Here is a 16049-nt window from a genome sequence, read left to right on the forward strand (position 1 = left end):
ATCAAAGAGCTCCCTAAGAAAAAACCCCCAGCACCTGATGGATTCACATGTGAATTCTATTAAACATTCAAAGAACAGTGAATCCCAATATTATACAAACTATTAATTAAAGAAGGAGTTCTACCAAATTGCTTTTATGATACATTCACATAATTGATCATATCAACAAGCAAACCAAAACAAACAAAAATCACATGATTATTTCAACAGATGCAGAAAAAGCCTTTGACAGAATACAACACTCATTCCTATTGAAAACACTAGAAAACATAGGAATAGAAGGGCCTTTTCTAAAAATAATAAGCAATATATATTTAAAACCATCAGCAAGTATCATCTGCAATGGGGATAAATTAGAAGCATTCCCAATAAGATCAGGAGTGAAAGAAGGATGCCCATTATCATCTCTATTGTTTAACATTGTACTAGAAACACTAGCAATAGCAATTAGAGAAGAAAAAGAAATTGAAAGTATTAAAATAGGCAACAAGGAGACCAAGCTATCACTCTTTGCAGATGATATGATGGTCTACTTAAAGAATCCTAGAGAATCAACTAAAAAACTAGTGGAAATAATTAACAACTTTAGCCAAGTTGCAGGATACAAAATAAACCCACATAAATCATCAGCATTTCTATATACTTCCAATTCACCCCAGCAGCAAGAGTTAGAAAGAGAAATTCAATTTAAAATCACCCTAGACAATATAAAATACTTAGGAATCTATCTGTCAAGACAAATGCAGGAACTATATGAACACAACTACAAAACACTCCAATGTGAAAGAGAGAAATTGGGAAAGCCTGTAACAAGACAGGAATAGCTGGGACTGATGACCTGTCATTCAAAGGAGAACATTCTGGTTTGGAATGTGACTGGGAGAAGTAGTTGGAGGAAGGGAGCAGACCAACTGAAGTCTGGATCTTTTGGCTTGGAAGACAGAAGAGGTCTGATGTCTCTTGGCTTTTGGAGACTGAAGCCTGAAGGTCTCTTTTGGCTTTAGCCTTGAAGACAGAAAGGAGAAGTGTCTCTTGGCTTGGAGACAAAAGAAAGAAGGACAAAGTCCAGTTCTCTCTGATTTTCTCTGTTGTGATAGTGACTGAACTTCCAAACCTATCAGCCATTTCCCACATTGAACTATATTCCACCAACCTTCAACCTAAGACTCATTTTAGTATTAGGGAAATCCCATACCCTCTCTCCTTACAATGTGATCTTTTTTCTTCTCCAATAAACCCCTTACTTAATTTAAAGAAGAAAAAGTGTATTTTATTTGAGACATCATAAACTCTCCCTGAATTGATTTAAGAGACTAATAGAAGAGCAACAGGAAGGAGAAGGAAGGAAGAAGGGAGGAAGGAGGGAGGAAGAAGATTTACAAGCCTGATCTGTAGTTATCATTTACCATTCCAAATAGTCCCTTGTTATACCACACAAATAAAACTAGATCTAAATAATTGAAAATACATTAATTTCTCATGGGTAGGATGAGTTAACATAATAAAAATGACAATTCTACCCAACCTAATTTACTTATTTGGTGCCATACCCATTGAAATACCAAAAAACTTTTTTACAGAATTAGGAAAAACAATAACAAAGTTTATTTGGAAGAACAAAAGATCAAGAATATGAAGGAAATAATGAAAAAAAATGCAAAGGAAGGTGGCCTAGCAGTACCAGATCTTAAACTGTACTACAAAGCAGTTATCATCAAAACCATATGATACTGGCTAAGAAACAGAAGGGAGGATTGGTAGAATAGACTTGGGGTAAGTGACCTCAGTGAGACAGTTGAGACAGTATATGATAAACCCAAAGATCACAGCTTTTGGGACAAAAATCCACTATTTGACAAAAACTGTTGGGAAAATTGGAAAACAGTATGGGAGAGATTAGGTTTAGATCCCTATACACCCTATACACCAAGATAAACTCAGAATGGGTGAATGACTTGAACATAAAGAAGGAAACAATAAGTAAATTAGGTGAACACGGAATAGTATACTTGTCAGATCTTTGGTAAAGGAAAGATTTTAAGACCAAGCAAGAGTTAGAAAAAATTACAAAATGCAAAATAAATAATTTTGATTACATTAAATTAAAAAGGGTTTGTACAAACAAAATTAATGCAATGAAAATTAGAAGGGAAGCAACAAATTGGGAAACAATCTTTTTAAACAAAAGCCTCTGACAAAGGTCTAATCACTCAAATTTATAAGGAACTAAATCAATTATACCAAAAAATCAAGCCATTCCGCAGTTGATAAATGGACAAGGGACATAAATAGGAAATTTTCAGGTAAAGAAATCAAAACTATTAATAAGGACATGAAAAAATGTTCTAAATCTATTATAATCAGAGAAATGCAAATCAAAACAACTCTGAGGTATCACCTCATACCTAGCAGATTGGCTAACATGACAGTAAAAGAAAGTAATGAATGTTGGAGGGGATGTGGCAAAATTGGGACGTTAATGCATTGCTGGTGGAGTTGTGAATTGATCCAACCATTCTGGAAGGCAATTTGGAACTATGCCCAAAGGGCACTAAAAGACTGTCTGCCCTTTGATCCAGCCATAGCACTGCTGGGTTTATACCCCAAAGAGATAATAAGGAAAAAGACTGGTACACAAATATTCATAGCAGTGCAATTTGTGGTGGCAAAAAATTGGAAAATGAGGGGATGCCCTTCAATTGGGGAATGGCTGAAAAAATTGTGATATATGCTGGTGATGGAATACTATTGTGTTAAAAGGAATAATAAACTGGAGGAATTCCATGTGAACTGGAATGACCCCTAGGAATTGATTCAGAGTGAAAGGAGCAGAACCAGGAGAATATTGTACACAGAGCCTGATACACTGTGGTAAAATCAAATGTAATGGACTTCTCTACTAGCAGCAAAGCAATGATCCAGAACTATTCAGAGGAACATATGAAAAAGAACACTATCCACATCCAGAGGAAGAACTGTGGGAAAAGAAACACAGAAGAAAAACAATTGCTGGATCACATGGGTTGGTGGGGTTATGACTAGGAAAGTAGACTCTAAAAGATCACCCTAGTGCAAATATTAATAATAAGGAAATGTTTCTTGATTGATGTCACATGTTAAAATCAGTGAATTGTGTGACAGATATGGGAGGGGTTTGGGGAGAGGGGAGCTAAGGAACATGAGTCTTGTAAACAGGGAAACTTATTCTAAATCATCTAATTAAATAAAATAAAAATACTTTTAAAATTATTTATTAAAAAGTAAATATTTAACAATAATACACCAAATAGTAATAGTTTAGCATTTATTTACATTGAATAAATTTCAATCTTTTAAGTATCATAATAGTTTGTTAGTCATTGACTCTGTCTCCATCAGTATGTTTAATTGTCCATTCATTCTCATTTACTTTTTGCTTTTAGTGTATATTCCATTTTTCTTGTTCTCCTTTTTTTCTCTCCATTATTTCATGTTTTTTTTTCAGATTTCTTTGTATTCTTCATACTTATCAGAATTAATTACATTATGCAATTGTCTTACATCAACATACCATATCTTATCACTTATCACTTATCACTCCCTTGCCATTGGATATCTAAGTCATTTCCTGGTTCTTTTCAATTATATATAATACACCTAGGAAAATATTGAACAGGAAGCTTGATAATACTATCAGGGTATATTTTGAACAACAGAACTATTTGGTCAAAGGATGTGACATTTTGGTAACTTTGCTGTGTATTGTTATATTAAATTCTACAGTTTACAATTCCACCAGCAATGAGAGTATACAGTTTTTTTCTGCAACCTATTTTCATTGCTCTTTTTTGGCAAACTTTATGGGTATGAGATAGTACCTCAAAATTTGTTGTCTAATTTGCATGTCTTTGATTTTTATTGAGATTGAGCATTTTTTGAAACCATAAGCGAGTTTCAGTGCTATAGATAAAAAGAAAACCTAGAAGAATTTCACCTTTTCTGAAGGACACATTTTTTTGTAACGTAATATTTTGTTGTTGCCTTGTACTGCATTTTATTACTGGAGCTATTTGCATGAAATGAAGGTCTGTGTTGTTGCTAGGAGTTCATCTCCTTCTCTTACATATTTCTCTCAAATAGTCATCTTCCTTTAGCATGGTTTGGTTTGTTGTTTCTTATATTTGTTACAAAAAGCTTTCCTTTCCCCATTTGAAAGAATACTATTTTAAATTCCATGATCAATAGGTTCTAGAAAACAGCTGCTGGAATTTGAGGTAAGGAAATGAACCAATATGGATTATTTGGACAGTGAATGCCAATATGCTATTCCAAGCTTTTTACTAGAAGGGAAAATTGATGAACTGTTCTCCATAAAGAGCTTCTGTAAACTATTCTTATACACAGTTTTTTTGTTTTGCATGAGTTTGATCCTAAAGAAGACAACCTAATTTATGTTTTTGATTTATGAATTAGCAAAAGGTCATAGAATTTCAAAACTGGAATTGACCTTAGAAATCATGTTATTTAACCACTCAATTTACAAGCAAAGAAATTGTCCCAAAGATGACTTGTTCAAGTTAGTTAATGGAATAGTCATATATCAATTTCAATCATCCTAACCTTTAGACTAGTGCCTTTCTATCACACCATCTTGTCACTCTGAAATGACCAAATTATAGAGCTAGAAGAGACCACAGAAAGTATCTCAGCCCTATTCCCTTATGAAGGAAATGAAATGTAGAGAAATTATATGACTTGCTCAGTTCCACTCAAAAGTGAACTCAGACTAGCTGATGTTATGAGTCATTTATAAATGAATTCTGTCAGGAGGACCAGGCAGCAAATATCTTAAATACATACAGCAATAGTATATACAGCACATCATATATTTTAAAGACATTTCAAGGATGAAAGTGACTACCATACCTCTGTAAGTGAAAGATAGAGCTTAAAAAGAAGGCAGTAACATTTCCAGCATGTGAATGTGATGTATGAAACAAGATAAATAAAAAATAAACCCTTTAAAATACTGAAGAAGGATAAAGATTGAAGAAAGAGGAATTAAATGTAATCTCATGCCAAGAGAATAAGAATAAAATGCTATACCAGCCAATTTAAGGCCAGAAACATGACTGACAATATTTCCTTTTAATTTTATGGAACTAGAAAAAGGAATATGTTGGTTCTCTCACTCAGATGTTATCTTTCTCTTCCTCTTCAAAAAAAGCTGGTAAACATTGTTTTTTCTCCCTAACATCCCAAATAGGCTTACCTTTGAAGACTACCAAGAATTCAATTTATTGTAACCAACTCATTGAAATGAATGAATGAAAGTTTACTAATTGCCAAGCATTATATTGGAAATATAATTAGAAAAAGCAAGCCAGTCCCTGCTCTCAAGGACTCACATTATACATGAGGAAAATAACACATAAGAAAAAGATAAATGTCAAAGCAGAAAGAGAAGTTTTTAAACCTTTCTACCTACAGGGTGGAAGGCAAGGGCTAGGTTTTCTTAAGCTACATTTGTAAGTCATATGACAATGTCATGAGTTTGGAGGGCATAGAGACAAATGATAAGATCTGGTGGTTCCCCATCTCACCAGAAAGAATGGAGTTGGTGACTGATCTCCACTAAGCCTGGTGGGAAGTCAAAAAACCTGAATGAGTTCTGGGTGTCTCTAAGGTAGATATTGGTGATACAAAAAAGAAAAGTGTCTGTACTCAAAGAGTCAAGTCAAAAGGGATTTATTAAGAGACTATGTGCCAGGAGATACTAAGTGCCTAAGATACAAAGAGAGGCAAAGCACAGCTTCTGCTTAAAAGAATTCACAACACAGTGAGGAAATGGAGTGCAAATAATAATGTACAAACAAGATGTATGTAGGATACACTGGAGATAATCACATAGGAAGCTTATATTCTCTTTACTTTCTACAGAAGTAGTAGCCATAGAAGCAGTAATTACTTTTCAGCTTGGTTCAATCATTCTTAATAGGATCTGTATTCTCTGGGTCTTGACCACTGGCTTAGAAGGTTGCCTTATGAGAGCTGAAATATCAGCATTAATTGAAAGTGTTGCCCAACTCTGAATTTTCCCTCTCAACACAATTACTTGTACAAATTTAATATGCATTCTTCACCCTCATCATCACCTTTGGCTTATTGATTCCCTGCTGTCCTTCTGATAAGCTTTTTCTGGCTTCACTTTCTTTTCCTCTCCAGTCTTGGCCTTATGGTCAGCCATACACACAATGTCCTCTTCTGCTTCTCTGGATTCTTTGTCTTTTTGATGTTCCATTATTTTCACTAGCTAATTCTCAATCCTGGTAACTCCTATTATCGCCTCCTTTACTCTTTACCTTGAGCCTATAAATACTGCAGATGCGACCCACAATTCATATTTTATGGGGAAAATTGAAGCTGCACTATGTGAACTTTTTAAGTCCTTTCTTCTCTAATCTTCTCAATGTATTCACTCTTTTCCTCCAGACTTGGAGAAAGTAGTGGTCTTCCTCCTTACTAAAACAAGAGAGTCCACCAGAACTCTATACTTCCTCTGTGATCTTGCTGTCAGTTATCTTTTCTTTCTTTTTCTTTTTTTTTAAATCCTTACCTTTCATCTTGGAATCCAATACTAATATTGGTTCCAAGGCAGAAGAGTGGTAAGGGCTGGGCAATGGGGGTTAAGTGACTTGCCCAGGGTCACATAGCTAGGAAGTGTCTGAGGCCAGATTCCTGTCTCTAGGTCTGACTCTCAATCCAGCTGCCCCATCTTCTCTTTCTTGAGTATCTTCAATCACCAATCTCTATTGCATCCTTCCCTTCAATAAACAAACAGGCTTGTATTTATCTTTTAAAAATCTTCCTTTTATGATACCTTTCCTGAAGTTATAATTGTTTCTCAGTTCATATCATCAAACTTTCAACAAGAGAAATCTACTCACCACCTCTACTTCCTTACCACCCACCTGTTCTAAAACCTTTTACAATTTCATTTTTCCCTGAAATAATTACCTCTAAAGTCATAAATAATTTGCTTATTGACAAATTCAGTTGTCTCTCTTTTCTGTCATATTCATTGACTTCTGCATCATTTGACACATCTTCCTTTTGGATACCCTTTTCTCCATTAGGGTCCTACAACTGCTCATTCTCCCACTGTTTTGCTGGTTCTTCCTCTTCTTACAGTCCCTTAAGTATTCTCTGAAGTTCTGTTCTGGGCTCTGGCTCTTGGTGGTCGAATTGTTTTAATTATCATGGCCACACAGATGATTTCCCAAATTCCCCGAGTTCCCCCTAAAGCTTTCATAAAAGCTCTAGTTTCATGACATTTAGATAGCATAATAAGATAAGTAGCAGGCTTAGGTTCAGAAAGCCCTCAATTCAAATATTCCCTCAGACTCCTCCCTCCCTCCCTCTATCATTGATACTGGGCAACCAACTTAACTAGTTCAGCTTCTGTTTTCTTGTCTATAAAATGAGGATACATAACAACAGTTACCTATTAGGGTTGTTATGAAGATCAAATGACATGATATATGCAAAGCTCTTCTCAATTTCTTCAGATACTATACAAATATTACTTATTATTGTATTAAAATATTCTGTCCTGTATTTTCCACTGGCAACAAAAATATATCAGTAACTACTATAATTTTTCTCTTAAATTTCTTTATTCCTGTAGCTTCTTTATTCTTATTAAACTCATTACGATCTTCCCAGTCACCCAGGTTTATAATCTATTGACCTCTGAGTCATCCTTGCCTCTTCTCTCTCTCTCTCTCTCTCTCTCTCTCTCTCTCTCTCTCTCTCTCTCTCTCTCTCTCTCTCTCTCTCTCTCTCTCTGTGTGTCTCTCTCTCTCTCTGTCTCTGTCTCTGTCTCTGTCTCTGTCTCTGTCTCTCTGTCTCTGTCTCTCTGTCTCTCTCTCTCTCTCTGTCTGTCTGTCTCTCTGTCTCTCTCTCTTCCCCTCTATAGTTAACCATTTGCCAGGTTGTGTTATTCCTAAATTCTCCAATTTTTTTTAATGCATCCAACCACTCATCTTCATTCCCACTGGATCCATTTTCATACATTTTATTTCTGTTCCCTTAGATCAGTGATGGTGAACTTTTTAGAGATGAAGTGGCAGCCCCCTGCCCCCCAGACAGTGTACTCTGCCCCTCCCCTCACAGGCTGGGTACACTGCCCCCAATTTACCCCTCACAAGGGAGGGAAGAAGCACTCCCATTGGGCTGCTGGACAAAGGGGTGGGTGAAGTGAGGAATGTCCTCAGGGAGTGTAGAGAGAGGGAGGGGAGTGAACTGATTATAAAGCAATGATATGCCATAAACAGGCTTTGAATCTAGGATCTTGACTCCAAGATGGACCCTCTAGAGACTCACTAAATCATTGGACCTCTCTTTCATTTATTGCTCTCATTAAATTGTCTCTGTCTTAGAAGAGGATCTTGTTTTTGAAATTTAGTTTATCTTGCTCTCAAAGGATCATGGAAGTTAGAACTGGAAGTGACTTGAGACATGATCTAGTCCAACCTCCTTATTTTATATGTGAGGAAAGGGAGGCCCAGAGATTTTAAGTAACTCAATCAAAGCCTCATATGTAATCAATGGTAGGGTTGGGATGCAAACTCAGCTCTTGGGATTCTTTCCACTGCATGTTTCACTCTTTGGCTAGGAAGATATTTGATCTTGATGTTTAATCCAAAATCCTGAAAAAAATTTGTTTGAATTTAGTTTTTCTCTTATTTTGTGCTACTATATTTAGAGTAAAAAAGATCTGAGTTCAAATCTAGTCTTATATACTTACTAGCTAGGTGACCTTGGGCAAGTCATTTAACTTCTGTCCTCTTCAGTTATCTCAGCTTTATAATAAAGATAATACTAGGATCTATCTCCCCTGGTTGTTGTAAGTATAAAATGAAATAATATATGGAAAGTTTTTTGCAAACCTTAAAATGCTTTCCAAATGCTAGCTATTATTTAATTAAAATTAATCAATTTCATTTGTTAGTACAGATTAGTCCAGTGTATGGTGAGCATTTTTTTAGTTGCATTGGTGATATATGTTTAAGAATTTCATGCCAGTGTCAGCATTTACTCATTGTCCTCAGCTGTTGGTATATTATGTAGACAGATCACAGTTTGCAGCAAGGCTGATCTCAGCATGGAAAATGCTTCCTTAGGGAATTCCTCTTTGGCTGAAGGAAGGCTGGCAGAGGCCTTCATTTCACATAAAAGAGTGTGCCTTCTGGTTGAACATGGTGTATATTTTTCAGAGTGGCCATCTTTATCACTGCTAATTTTCCAGAGTGATGTAAAGTGCTCTGTGTAGTATATATCCATTTTCAGCTGGCAATAGCAGGCGGATGTCCAGATAGAACAAAAGAATATTTTCACATTCTGTGGCTGATGTTGAATGATAACATTTTTGCATAATCTAAAAAATTTTTATGCAGATGTTGTTTAAATGACAAAAAAAAAAAGCATGCCAACAATGAGGTACTTTGTGAGTGGAATTTAAACTCTTTGCCTGTGTCTCTTTCTGAATATTCCTACTGGGCTTTGAATAATAACCTTTGACACAATTATGCAAGTACAGAAACAAGCCTTACACTGAGTGCATTATTTCTTATCTGCAAGTTAACATAGTTTATTCTCTTTGTCTAATGAACTTTATCCATACAAAAGAAATAAAATATAATTGTACTAATAATGGTGATAGCGATTAAAATTATTCTTAGGTTAATAATTCTATAAAATTATTAAACATTTTGATCTGAAAAGTTTATAAAAATAAAAATAACTAGCATTTAAATAGTGCCTTAACTTTTGTAAGGAACTTTATGTGTATTATCTTTATATGATTCTCATATAGGCAAGTACAATAGATATTATCTTACTTTAAAATGAAAAAAATGAGGCTGAGAGGTGACTTAAAAAAGACTTGAATGCAAATCCAACTTCTAATTCTCACCACCTCTGTGACTTTAGTTGTTATTTAACTCCATGAGCCAAAGCTCTCTCATCTCTAAAGTGGAAGGATAATTGGAATAAATGACCCCAAAATCCCTTTCAGTCATAATTCTGTTGTAGGGGGATTGAGGTAAACTCCCTGGGTTTTGGGATGGGTACCCTTTGCAAGAATGCAAGGCTCCATAATTTAGGTTAGAAATACAAAGAGAAATGTATTAATTTGGAATTCATGTTGAATATGGCTGGGAGGACAGAATGGATGGAAAGCTGCCCCTTCAAAGGGATCAGTTCTGGGGTTTTTATACTCTATTTACAGCAGGTGATACTTGACATGAGGAGGAAATGAATTGAGGGAAAAGTGGGGGATGGGGGTTGGTCACCTAACAAGGGTCAGAGCCTTGTCTTATTTCCTGAAGATATAGGGTTTAGCTGGGCATAGTCTAGGGCAGTGATGGGCAACCTTTTGAGCTTGGTGTGTCAATATTTGCCAAAAAACCAAGCATAACTTGGGTGATGTGTCGCTTCGAGAAAAAAACAACATAAATAACAAAAATGTATAATTGTAATATATAATTATTTAATAAACCAAAAACTAATTATTTAACTTACCTGCTTAGTGACTTCTTTGTTCATCTGTCAGGTGGTTTCTTTTGTTGGTCTTAATATTATTTAACTTGTGTGGGGTGCTGTGAACTAAGATAAGTGAGGAGGAGGGGGAATTCTTTAACTAATATGCCTATTAGTGATATTTTTGTTGCTTAATTTCATTGGTTAAATTTTCAATTGAAGGTTGGCATTTTGTACACTTCAAGCCCAAGCAAGCACTACTAATTTCATCTGTCAATTTTTTTCTTTTGTTGGTTTTTTTTTTTAACCCTTACCTTCCATCCATTCATCCAATACTGTGTATTGGTTCCAAGGTAGGAGAGTGGTAAGGGCTAGGCAATGCGGGTTAAGTGACTTGCCTAGGGTCACACAACTGGGAAGTGTCTGAGTCCAGATTTGAACTTAGGTCCTCCCGTATCCAGTCTTGGCTCTCAATCCACTGAGGTACCCAGCTGCCCCCCAAGTCAGTACCTTTTAAATCATAGGCATTTACTAATTGTTGAAGGAATGGTTGAGTAGAATATGGGGCTAGGAGGACAACTAGGTGACTAGGTCATTGAGAGCCAGATCTAGAGATAGGAGGCTCTGGGTTCAAATTTGACTTGAGACATTTCCTGGGTGTCTCTAGGCCTGGCTCTCAATCCACTGAGCTACTCAGCTGCCCCCACTGAACTACCCAGTTGCCTCCTCTTTTGTTGGTTTTGATATTATTTAACACTGAGATTAAGGTCTCACAAAAGTACATAGAGGGAAAAATTGTGAGTAAAGCCATTGCTATATTTTTCAGGGTGCTAAAAGTGTCTGGTAATCAGTTCTAGGCACTCCTCTGTTGCACATGGGTCGGAGCCCCTCCTAGTCTTCCACTGGCTTGGCCCCACCCAACCCTGTCCCTCCCTAGCAGTCCGGCCTGGGGGCACTGCAGGAGCAGTGACTGTAGCCTGCCAGCTTGCCTGCCCACACACTTGGCTAGCTCCTCCTCATGGCCCCTGTGGGAGCCCCACATGCCCCAGCTGCCTGGTGCATGCCACCTGCTCCTTCAACCAGCATGTGGAGCAGCACTCCCCCTGTTGCCCCTCCCTCTTCCCCTGGGGCCAGGAGATGGCCACTCCCATGGCTACAGGCACATAGCTCCCCATGCAGGAGTCTAGGGGGCTAGATTAAAACCCAAGGGTATTGGGACATAACCAGAATATGCATATCTATGTCCATCTCAAAACCTAGGGGAGAGTCTAAGGGATATAATTCTCTCAAGGGTCTTTCTTATCATTATGTCTTTGAAGTCTAGGCTTGCCCTTTCATTAGCCTTAATAAGAATGCAAGGAAGCAAAGAAGGAATAGTGTGACCTGAAGTACTTCTATGATTTGGGGGTACAGAGTCCCATGCCACTCACATATGATATTCAATGTCCTCTCGCCATACCTAACACACCTCCACCCTTGAAAAACCTTGTTTTCTTCCTAACTCTAATCTAATGATACCTTTTTCTGCAAAAACCCTACCGTGATAATGCCTTCCTTCCATTAAATTTACCTTTATTTATTTTGCTTCATTTTATATAGTTACTATATAGATATTCTGGTTTAAGGTATGCTTATTGAAATCAGGGACTATTTAATTTTTGTTTGTGTTCCTAGTATAAAAAGTGCTACCTAGCACATAGAAAACAATAAATGTATGTTGTGGACCTCCAGTCAAGATGACTGCCTGAATCCATATAGACAGATAACTCCCTTGTGCCTACTGCAGCAAAAACCTAAAAATCGTGCCAGAACAAATAATGATCAAGAAATCCAGTGAACAACTATAGTAAATGTAGTAAACATTTCCTCCAAAAATTCAGTCAGCTTCACTACACAAAGAGTCAGCATGAAGCCCAGAAAAATAAGCCTTCTAACATAAGGAGAGATACTTGTAGCCTATAAAGCTCTGCATCCTGAGGCAGCTAGAGCAGAAATCTCCTTCAAAAAGTCCGAGAGCAGTTGAAACAGTAGGGATGTTGGAAGCTCTAATAGGTGGTAGTAATCAGTACAAATTTGGTAGTATTCACATGGAGACATCCCAGGACTCCAAGGCCCCTAGGTCTACCCAGAGATATCAGATAGTTCCTGATAATCCATCAGACCTCTCCTCAAAAATCCCAGGGACTTGACTCCAGGAGATGGAAGTATAAAAGACTGAGGTCTAAGACTGAGATCAAGAAGGGCTGCTGATCTCAGTCAAAAGCACAATAGGAGTCAGAGCATGGATGTTCTGGTAAATGTTAGCAACAAGATCTCAAAACACCAAGCGTGTGAGGAAACACTTTTAAATTCAATGTGCATTACTAAAATTTTCCCTATTACTGACTTTAAATTTAGAAAATCAACAAAACAATAAATCAGCTTCTAGGGTATAATTTGTTCACACTGAAAATATGTCTCTTCATCTAAACTGACTCCAGCTACTCCTGGAGCAGAATTTAGTCTTGGAATAAAATCCCAGATCAGGAACCAAGGTTGGAGAGATGGTTATACCAAAGGAATTATTTACAACTACAAATAAATATTATAGATGTCCAAATTACCGAGATGTTCAAAATCCAAGCTATTAGGATGGTATAACTATAGAAACTTCAAAAAGAGATTTAAAGGAAAAAATAAATTCTCCTAAAAGATTATATCAATATCCAAAGGAAATAAAGCAAAAGATAAAAGATGGAATAAGAGCTTGGTGAGGAGGTAGGATGAAGTTAAAAGGAGAATAAATATCTTAGAAGAACCTTACTCAAGGAACAGTCTAACTGAAGATTGGAATAAATGAATTGGAACCAGTTACTCCATGAGACAGCAAGAAGGATGAAAACAAACAACAAAATAATGAAAAACAAAACAAAACGAAAGACATCTGATATAAAAATATAGCAGGAAAACAGATTGAACAATTATCATCAGATTTTTGGAAAACAATGATTACACGGACACACCAGGATGCTATATTTCAAGAAGTCATAGAAAAGAGTGAATTGATCAATTCTTGAACAGAACCCCAAAAGAAAAAATTCCAGGGAAGTTATACACAAAATCTAAGGTTTTATATCAAAGAAAAAGTTTAGTAAAATTTCTGAAAGGCGTGTAGGAGCCAAGGAGCCTAGAAAAACAATTCTAACATAAATTAGAGGAGAATCTGGAATACAATATTTTAAAAGACAAAAGACATGGACTTACAAGAATAACACCTTTAAAGCTACAGGGGAAAAATAATTCAACAAAGAACTTTTAAGCATTTCTAAAGAAAAGGCCAGAATCACAAAGGAATGATAAAATGCAAATATATAAGTCAAGAGAAAACTTAGAAATATAAATTATTTGAGCAACTGGAAGGAGTTGTATGAAAGAATAATGGGATAAAAGATACTGATGGAGTTAAATAAGAAAATAAAGAATCTGTGGGTAGATTGGTTTTGAGGGTTTTAAAAGGTTTTGTACAAATAAAAACAATTTAAGAAAGATTAGAAGGAAAGCAGAAAATTCAGACAATTTTTAAAAGTTTCATATCTAAAATATAAAGAGAACTTTGTCAATTTTAAGAATAAGAGCCATTCCCTAGTTGATAAATGGTCAAAAGGTAGGATGACATGGTTTTTGGATAAAGAAATCAAAGCCATATATAGGCAAATGAAAAAATGCTCTAAATCAATATTTATTACAGAAATGCAAATCTAAACAATTCTGAGATACCATCTTACACCAATCAGATTGATGATGAAATGGCAAAATGACAAATTTTGGGGGGATGTGGAAAAATAGGGACTGTTGGTGTCCAACTATTTGGAGAGCAATTTGGAGTTATGCCCAGAGAGTATAGCAGAGCTCTTTATTGTGGCAAAGAAATGGAAACTGAGGAGATATCCATTAAGTGGAGAATGACTGAAGAAGTTCTGCTATATGATTATGATGGCATACTACTATGCCATATAAAATGATAAGCGCATGCATTGAAAAACCAAAACAAAACATGTAAAGATCTATATGAAATAATGAAGACTAAACTGGATAGAACCAAGAGAATATTATATACAACTATAGAATTAATATTTGAAGAATAACTTGGGAATTTCCATCTCCAGACAAAAACTGATAAATAGAAACATGAAAGACATAATTTATATAGAGATTTTGTTGTTGTTGAGTGATTCCTTCTATGGTGTGAGAAGGGTGGGGAAGGGGTAAGATACATGGGGATTTTAATGTAATCAACAAATTAATTAATTTTAAGAAATTTTATAAAGGAAGGGAAGAAAAAAGAGGGTAGAGGAATATGTTATTGTAGAAAGAAGGGACTGAAATGTGCCCTTTTTCATAATTGGTATGTATGAGAAGGTTTGGAGGGAATGGACATCAGAAGAATGTTACTCTTGCCTGATCTGGCCAAAGGAGGATTGAAAACACACACACACACACACACACACACACACACACACACACACACACACACACACATACGAAGTTTACAAATTCACTAGGGAAACAAGTGGCCATGGGAATATGTTAAAGGATAATAGGAAGAGGATAGTCAAAAGCAAAACAAAATTACAAACTTTCTGGTGCCAAAGGATGAATTAAAAAATAAAAGAAAATCAAAGAACTGGAGTGTAAAGGGAGGGGTACCCATAAATAGGAGACTGGTTGAATAAATTGTGGTATATGAATGTAATGGAATTATTTAGCTGCAAGAAATTACCAAATTCAAAGAATCTTGGCAAGGAGTAATGGATACAAAGTGACATGAGCAGAGTCAGGAAAACAATTCATAGGATGACAACATTGTAAAGGAAAATCAATTCAGAAAGACATCTCCAGGTTAACTATGATAAAGCTTAACCTACCTCCTGATAGAGAAGTGATAGATTCAAGGTAAAGAAAAGAGACGTTTTTTTGTTTTTTTTTTGTACTTGGCCACCATGTGGATTTGTTCTACTTGACAATACTTATTGTTAAAAAAGAGTCTTCTCTGATTTTAATTTGTGGCATTAGTGGAGTCATGGTTAGGAATGGTGATCCCCAGAGAGAAAGAGAAAGAAAGACAAAGAGAAAGAAATCCATTAAAAGATTTTTTTTTTTTTTAGATTGATAGAAAAGAACACAGAAGGAAGTTCAGAAAGAAGCCAGGCAGTTTTGAAAGGAATGTGTTCAATTTATCATTTTTTAAAAAATGGTATGAAATGGAGCCTCAGGTATATATATATATAATACATGCAATAATTTTGGTGTGTGTGCATTGTTAGACATATTGAAATACTCATTTTCAATGTTTAAATTCTTAATAAAAATATTTTAAAATGGTAGTTGTTTGAAAATCCAACTTTCGATTTTTGTATTTTTGACAGTGCAAATAGAAGTGGAAGAAGAAGAGGAGGAAGATGATGACACTGAAGAGAGCTCAAGTAAGCAGAAATAGAATATATTTTTTAAATTAAGTATTTTTCATCTTTCACTCAGGGGCAACCAAT

General features: G+C 35.8%; 1 protein-coding gene across 1 annotated transcript in view; it reads left to right on the top strand.

The window, feature by feature from the left end:
- TMC1 (transmembrane channel like 1) overlaps window positions 1-16049 on the top strand; it is a 209765-nt gene that overhangs the window by 58485 nt on the left and 135231 nt on the right. Inside the window, exon 2 of the mRNA XM_056806326.1 lies at window positions 15927-15983. Within this exon, the coding sequence (XP_056662304.1) occupies window positions 15927-15983 (57 nt within the window). The remainder of the gene's footprint in view (window positions 1-15926; window positions 15984-16049) is intronic.

Source organism: Monodelphis domestica, chromosome 7, assembly GCF_027887165.1.
Source record: "Monodelphis domestica isolate mMonDom1 chromosome 7, mMonDom1.pri, whole genome shotgun sequence".
Classification (NCBI taxonomy): Eukaryota; Metazoa; Chordata; class Mammalia; order Didelphimorphia; family Didelphidae; genus Monodelphis; species Monodelphis domestica.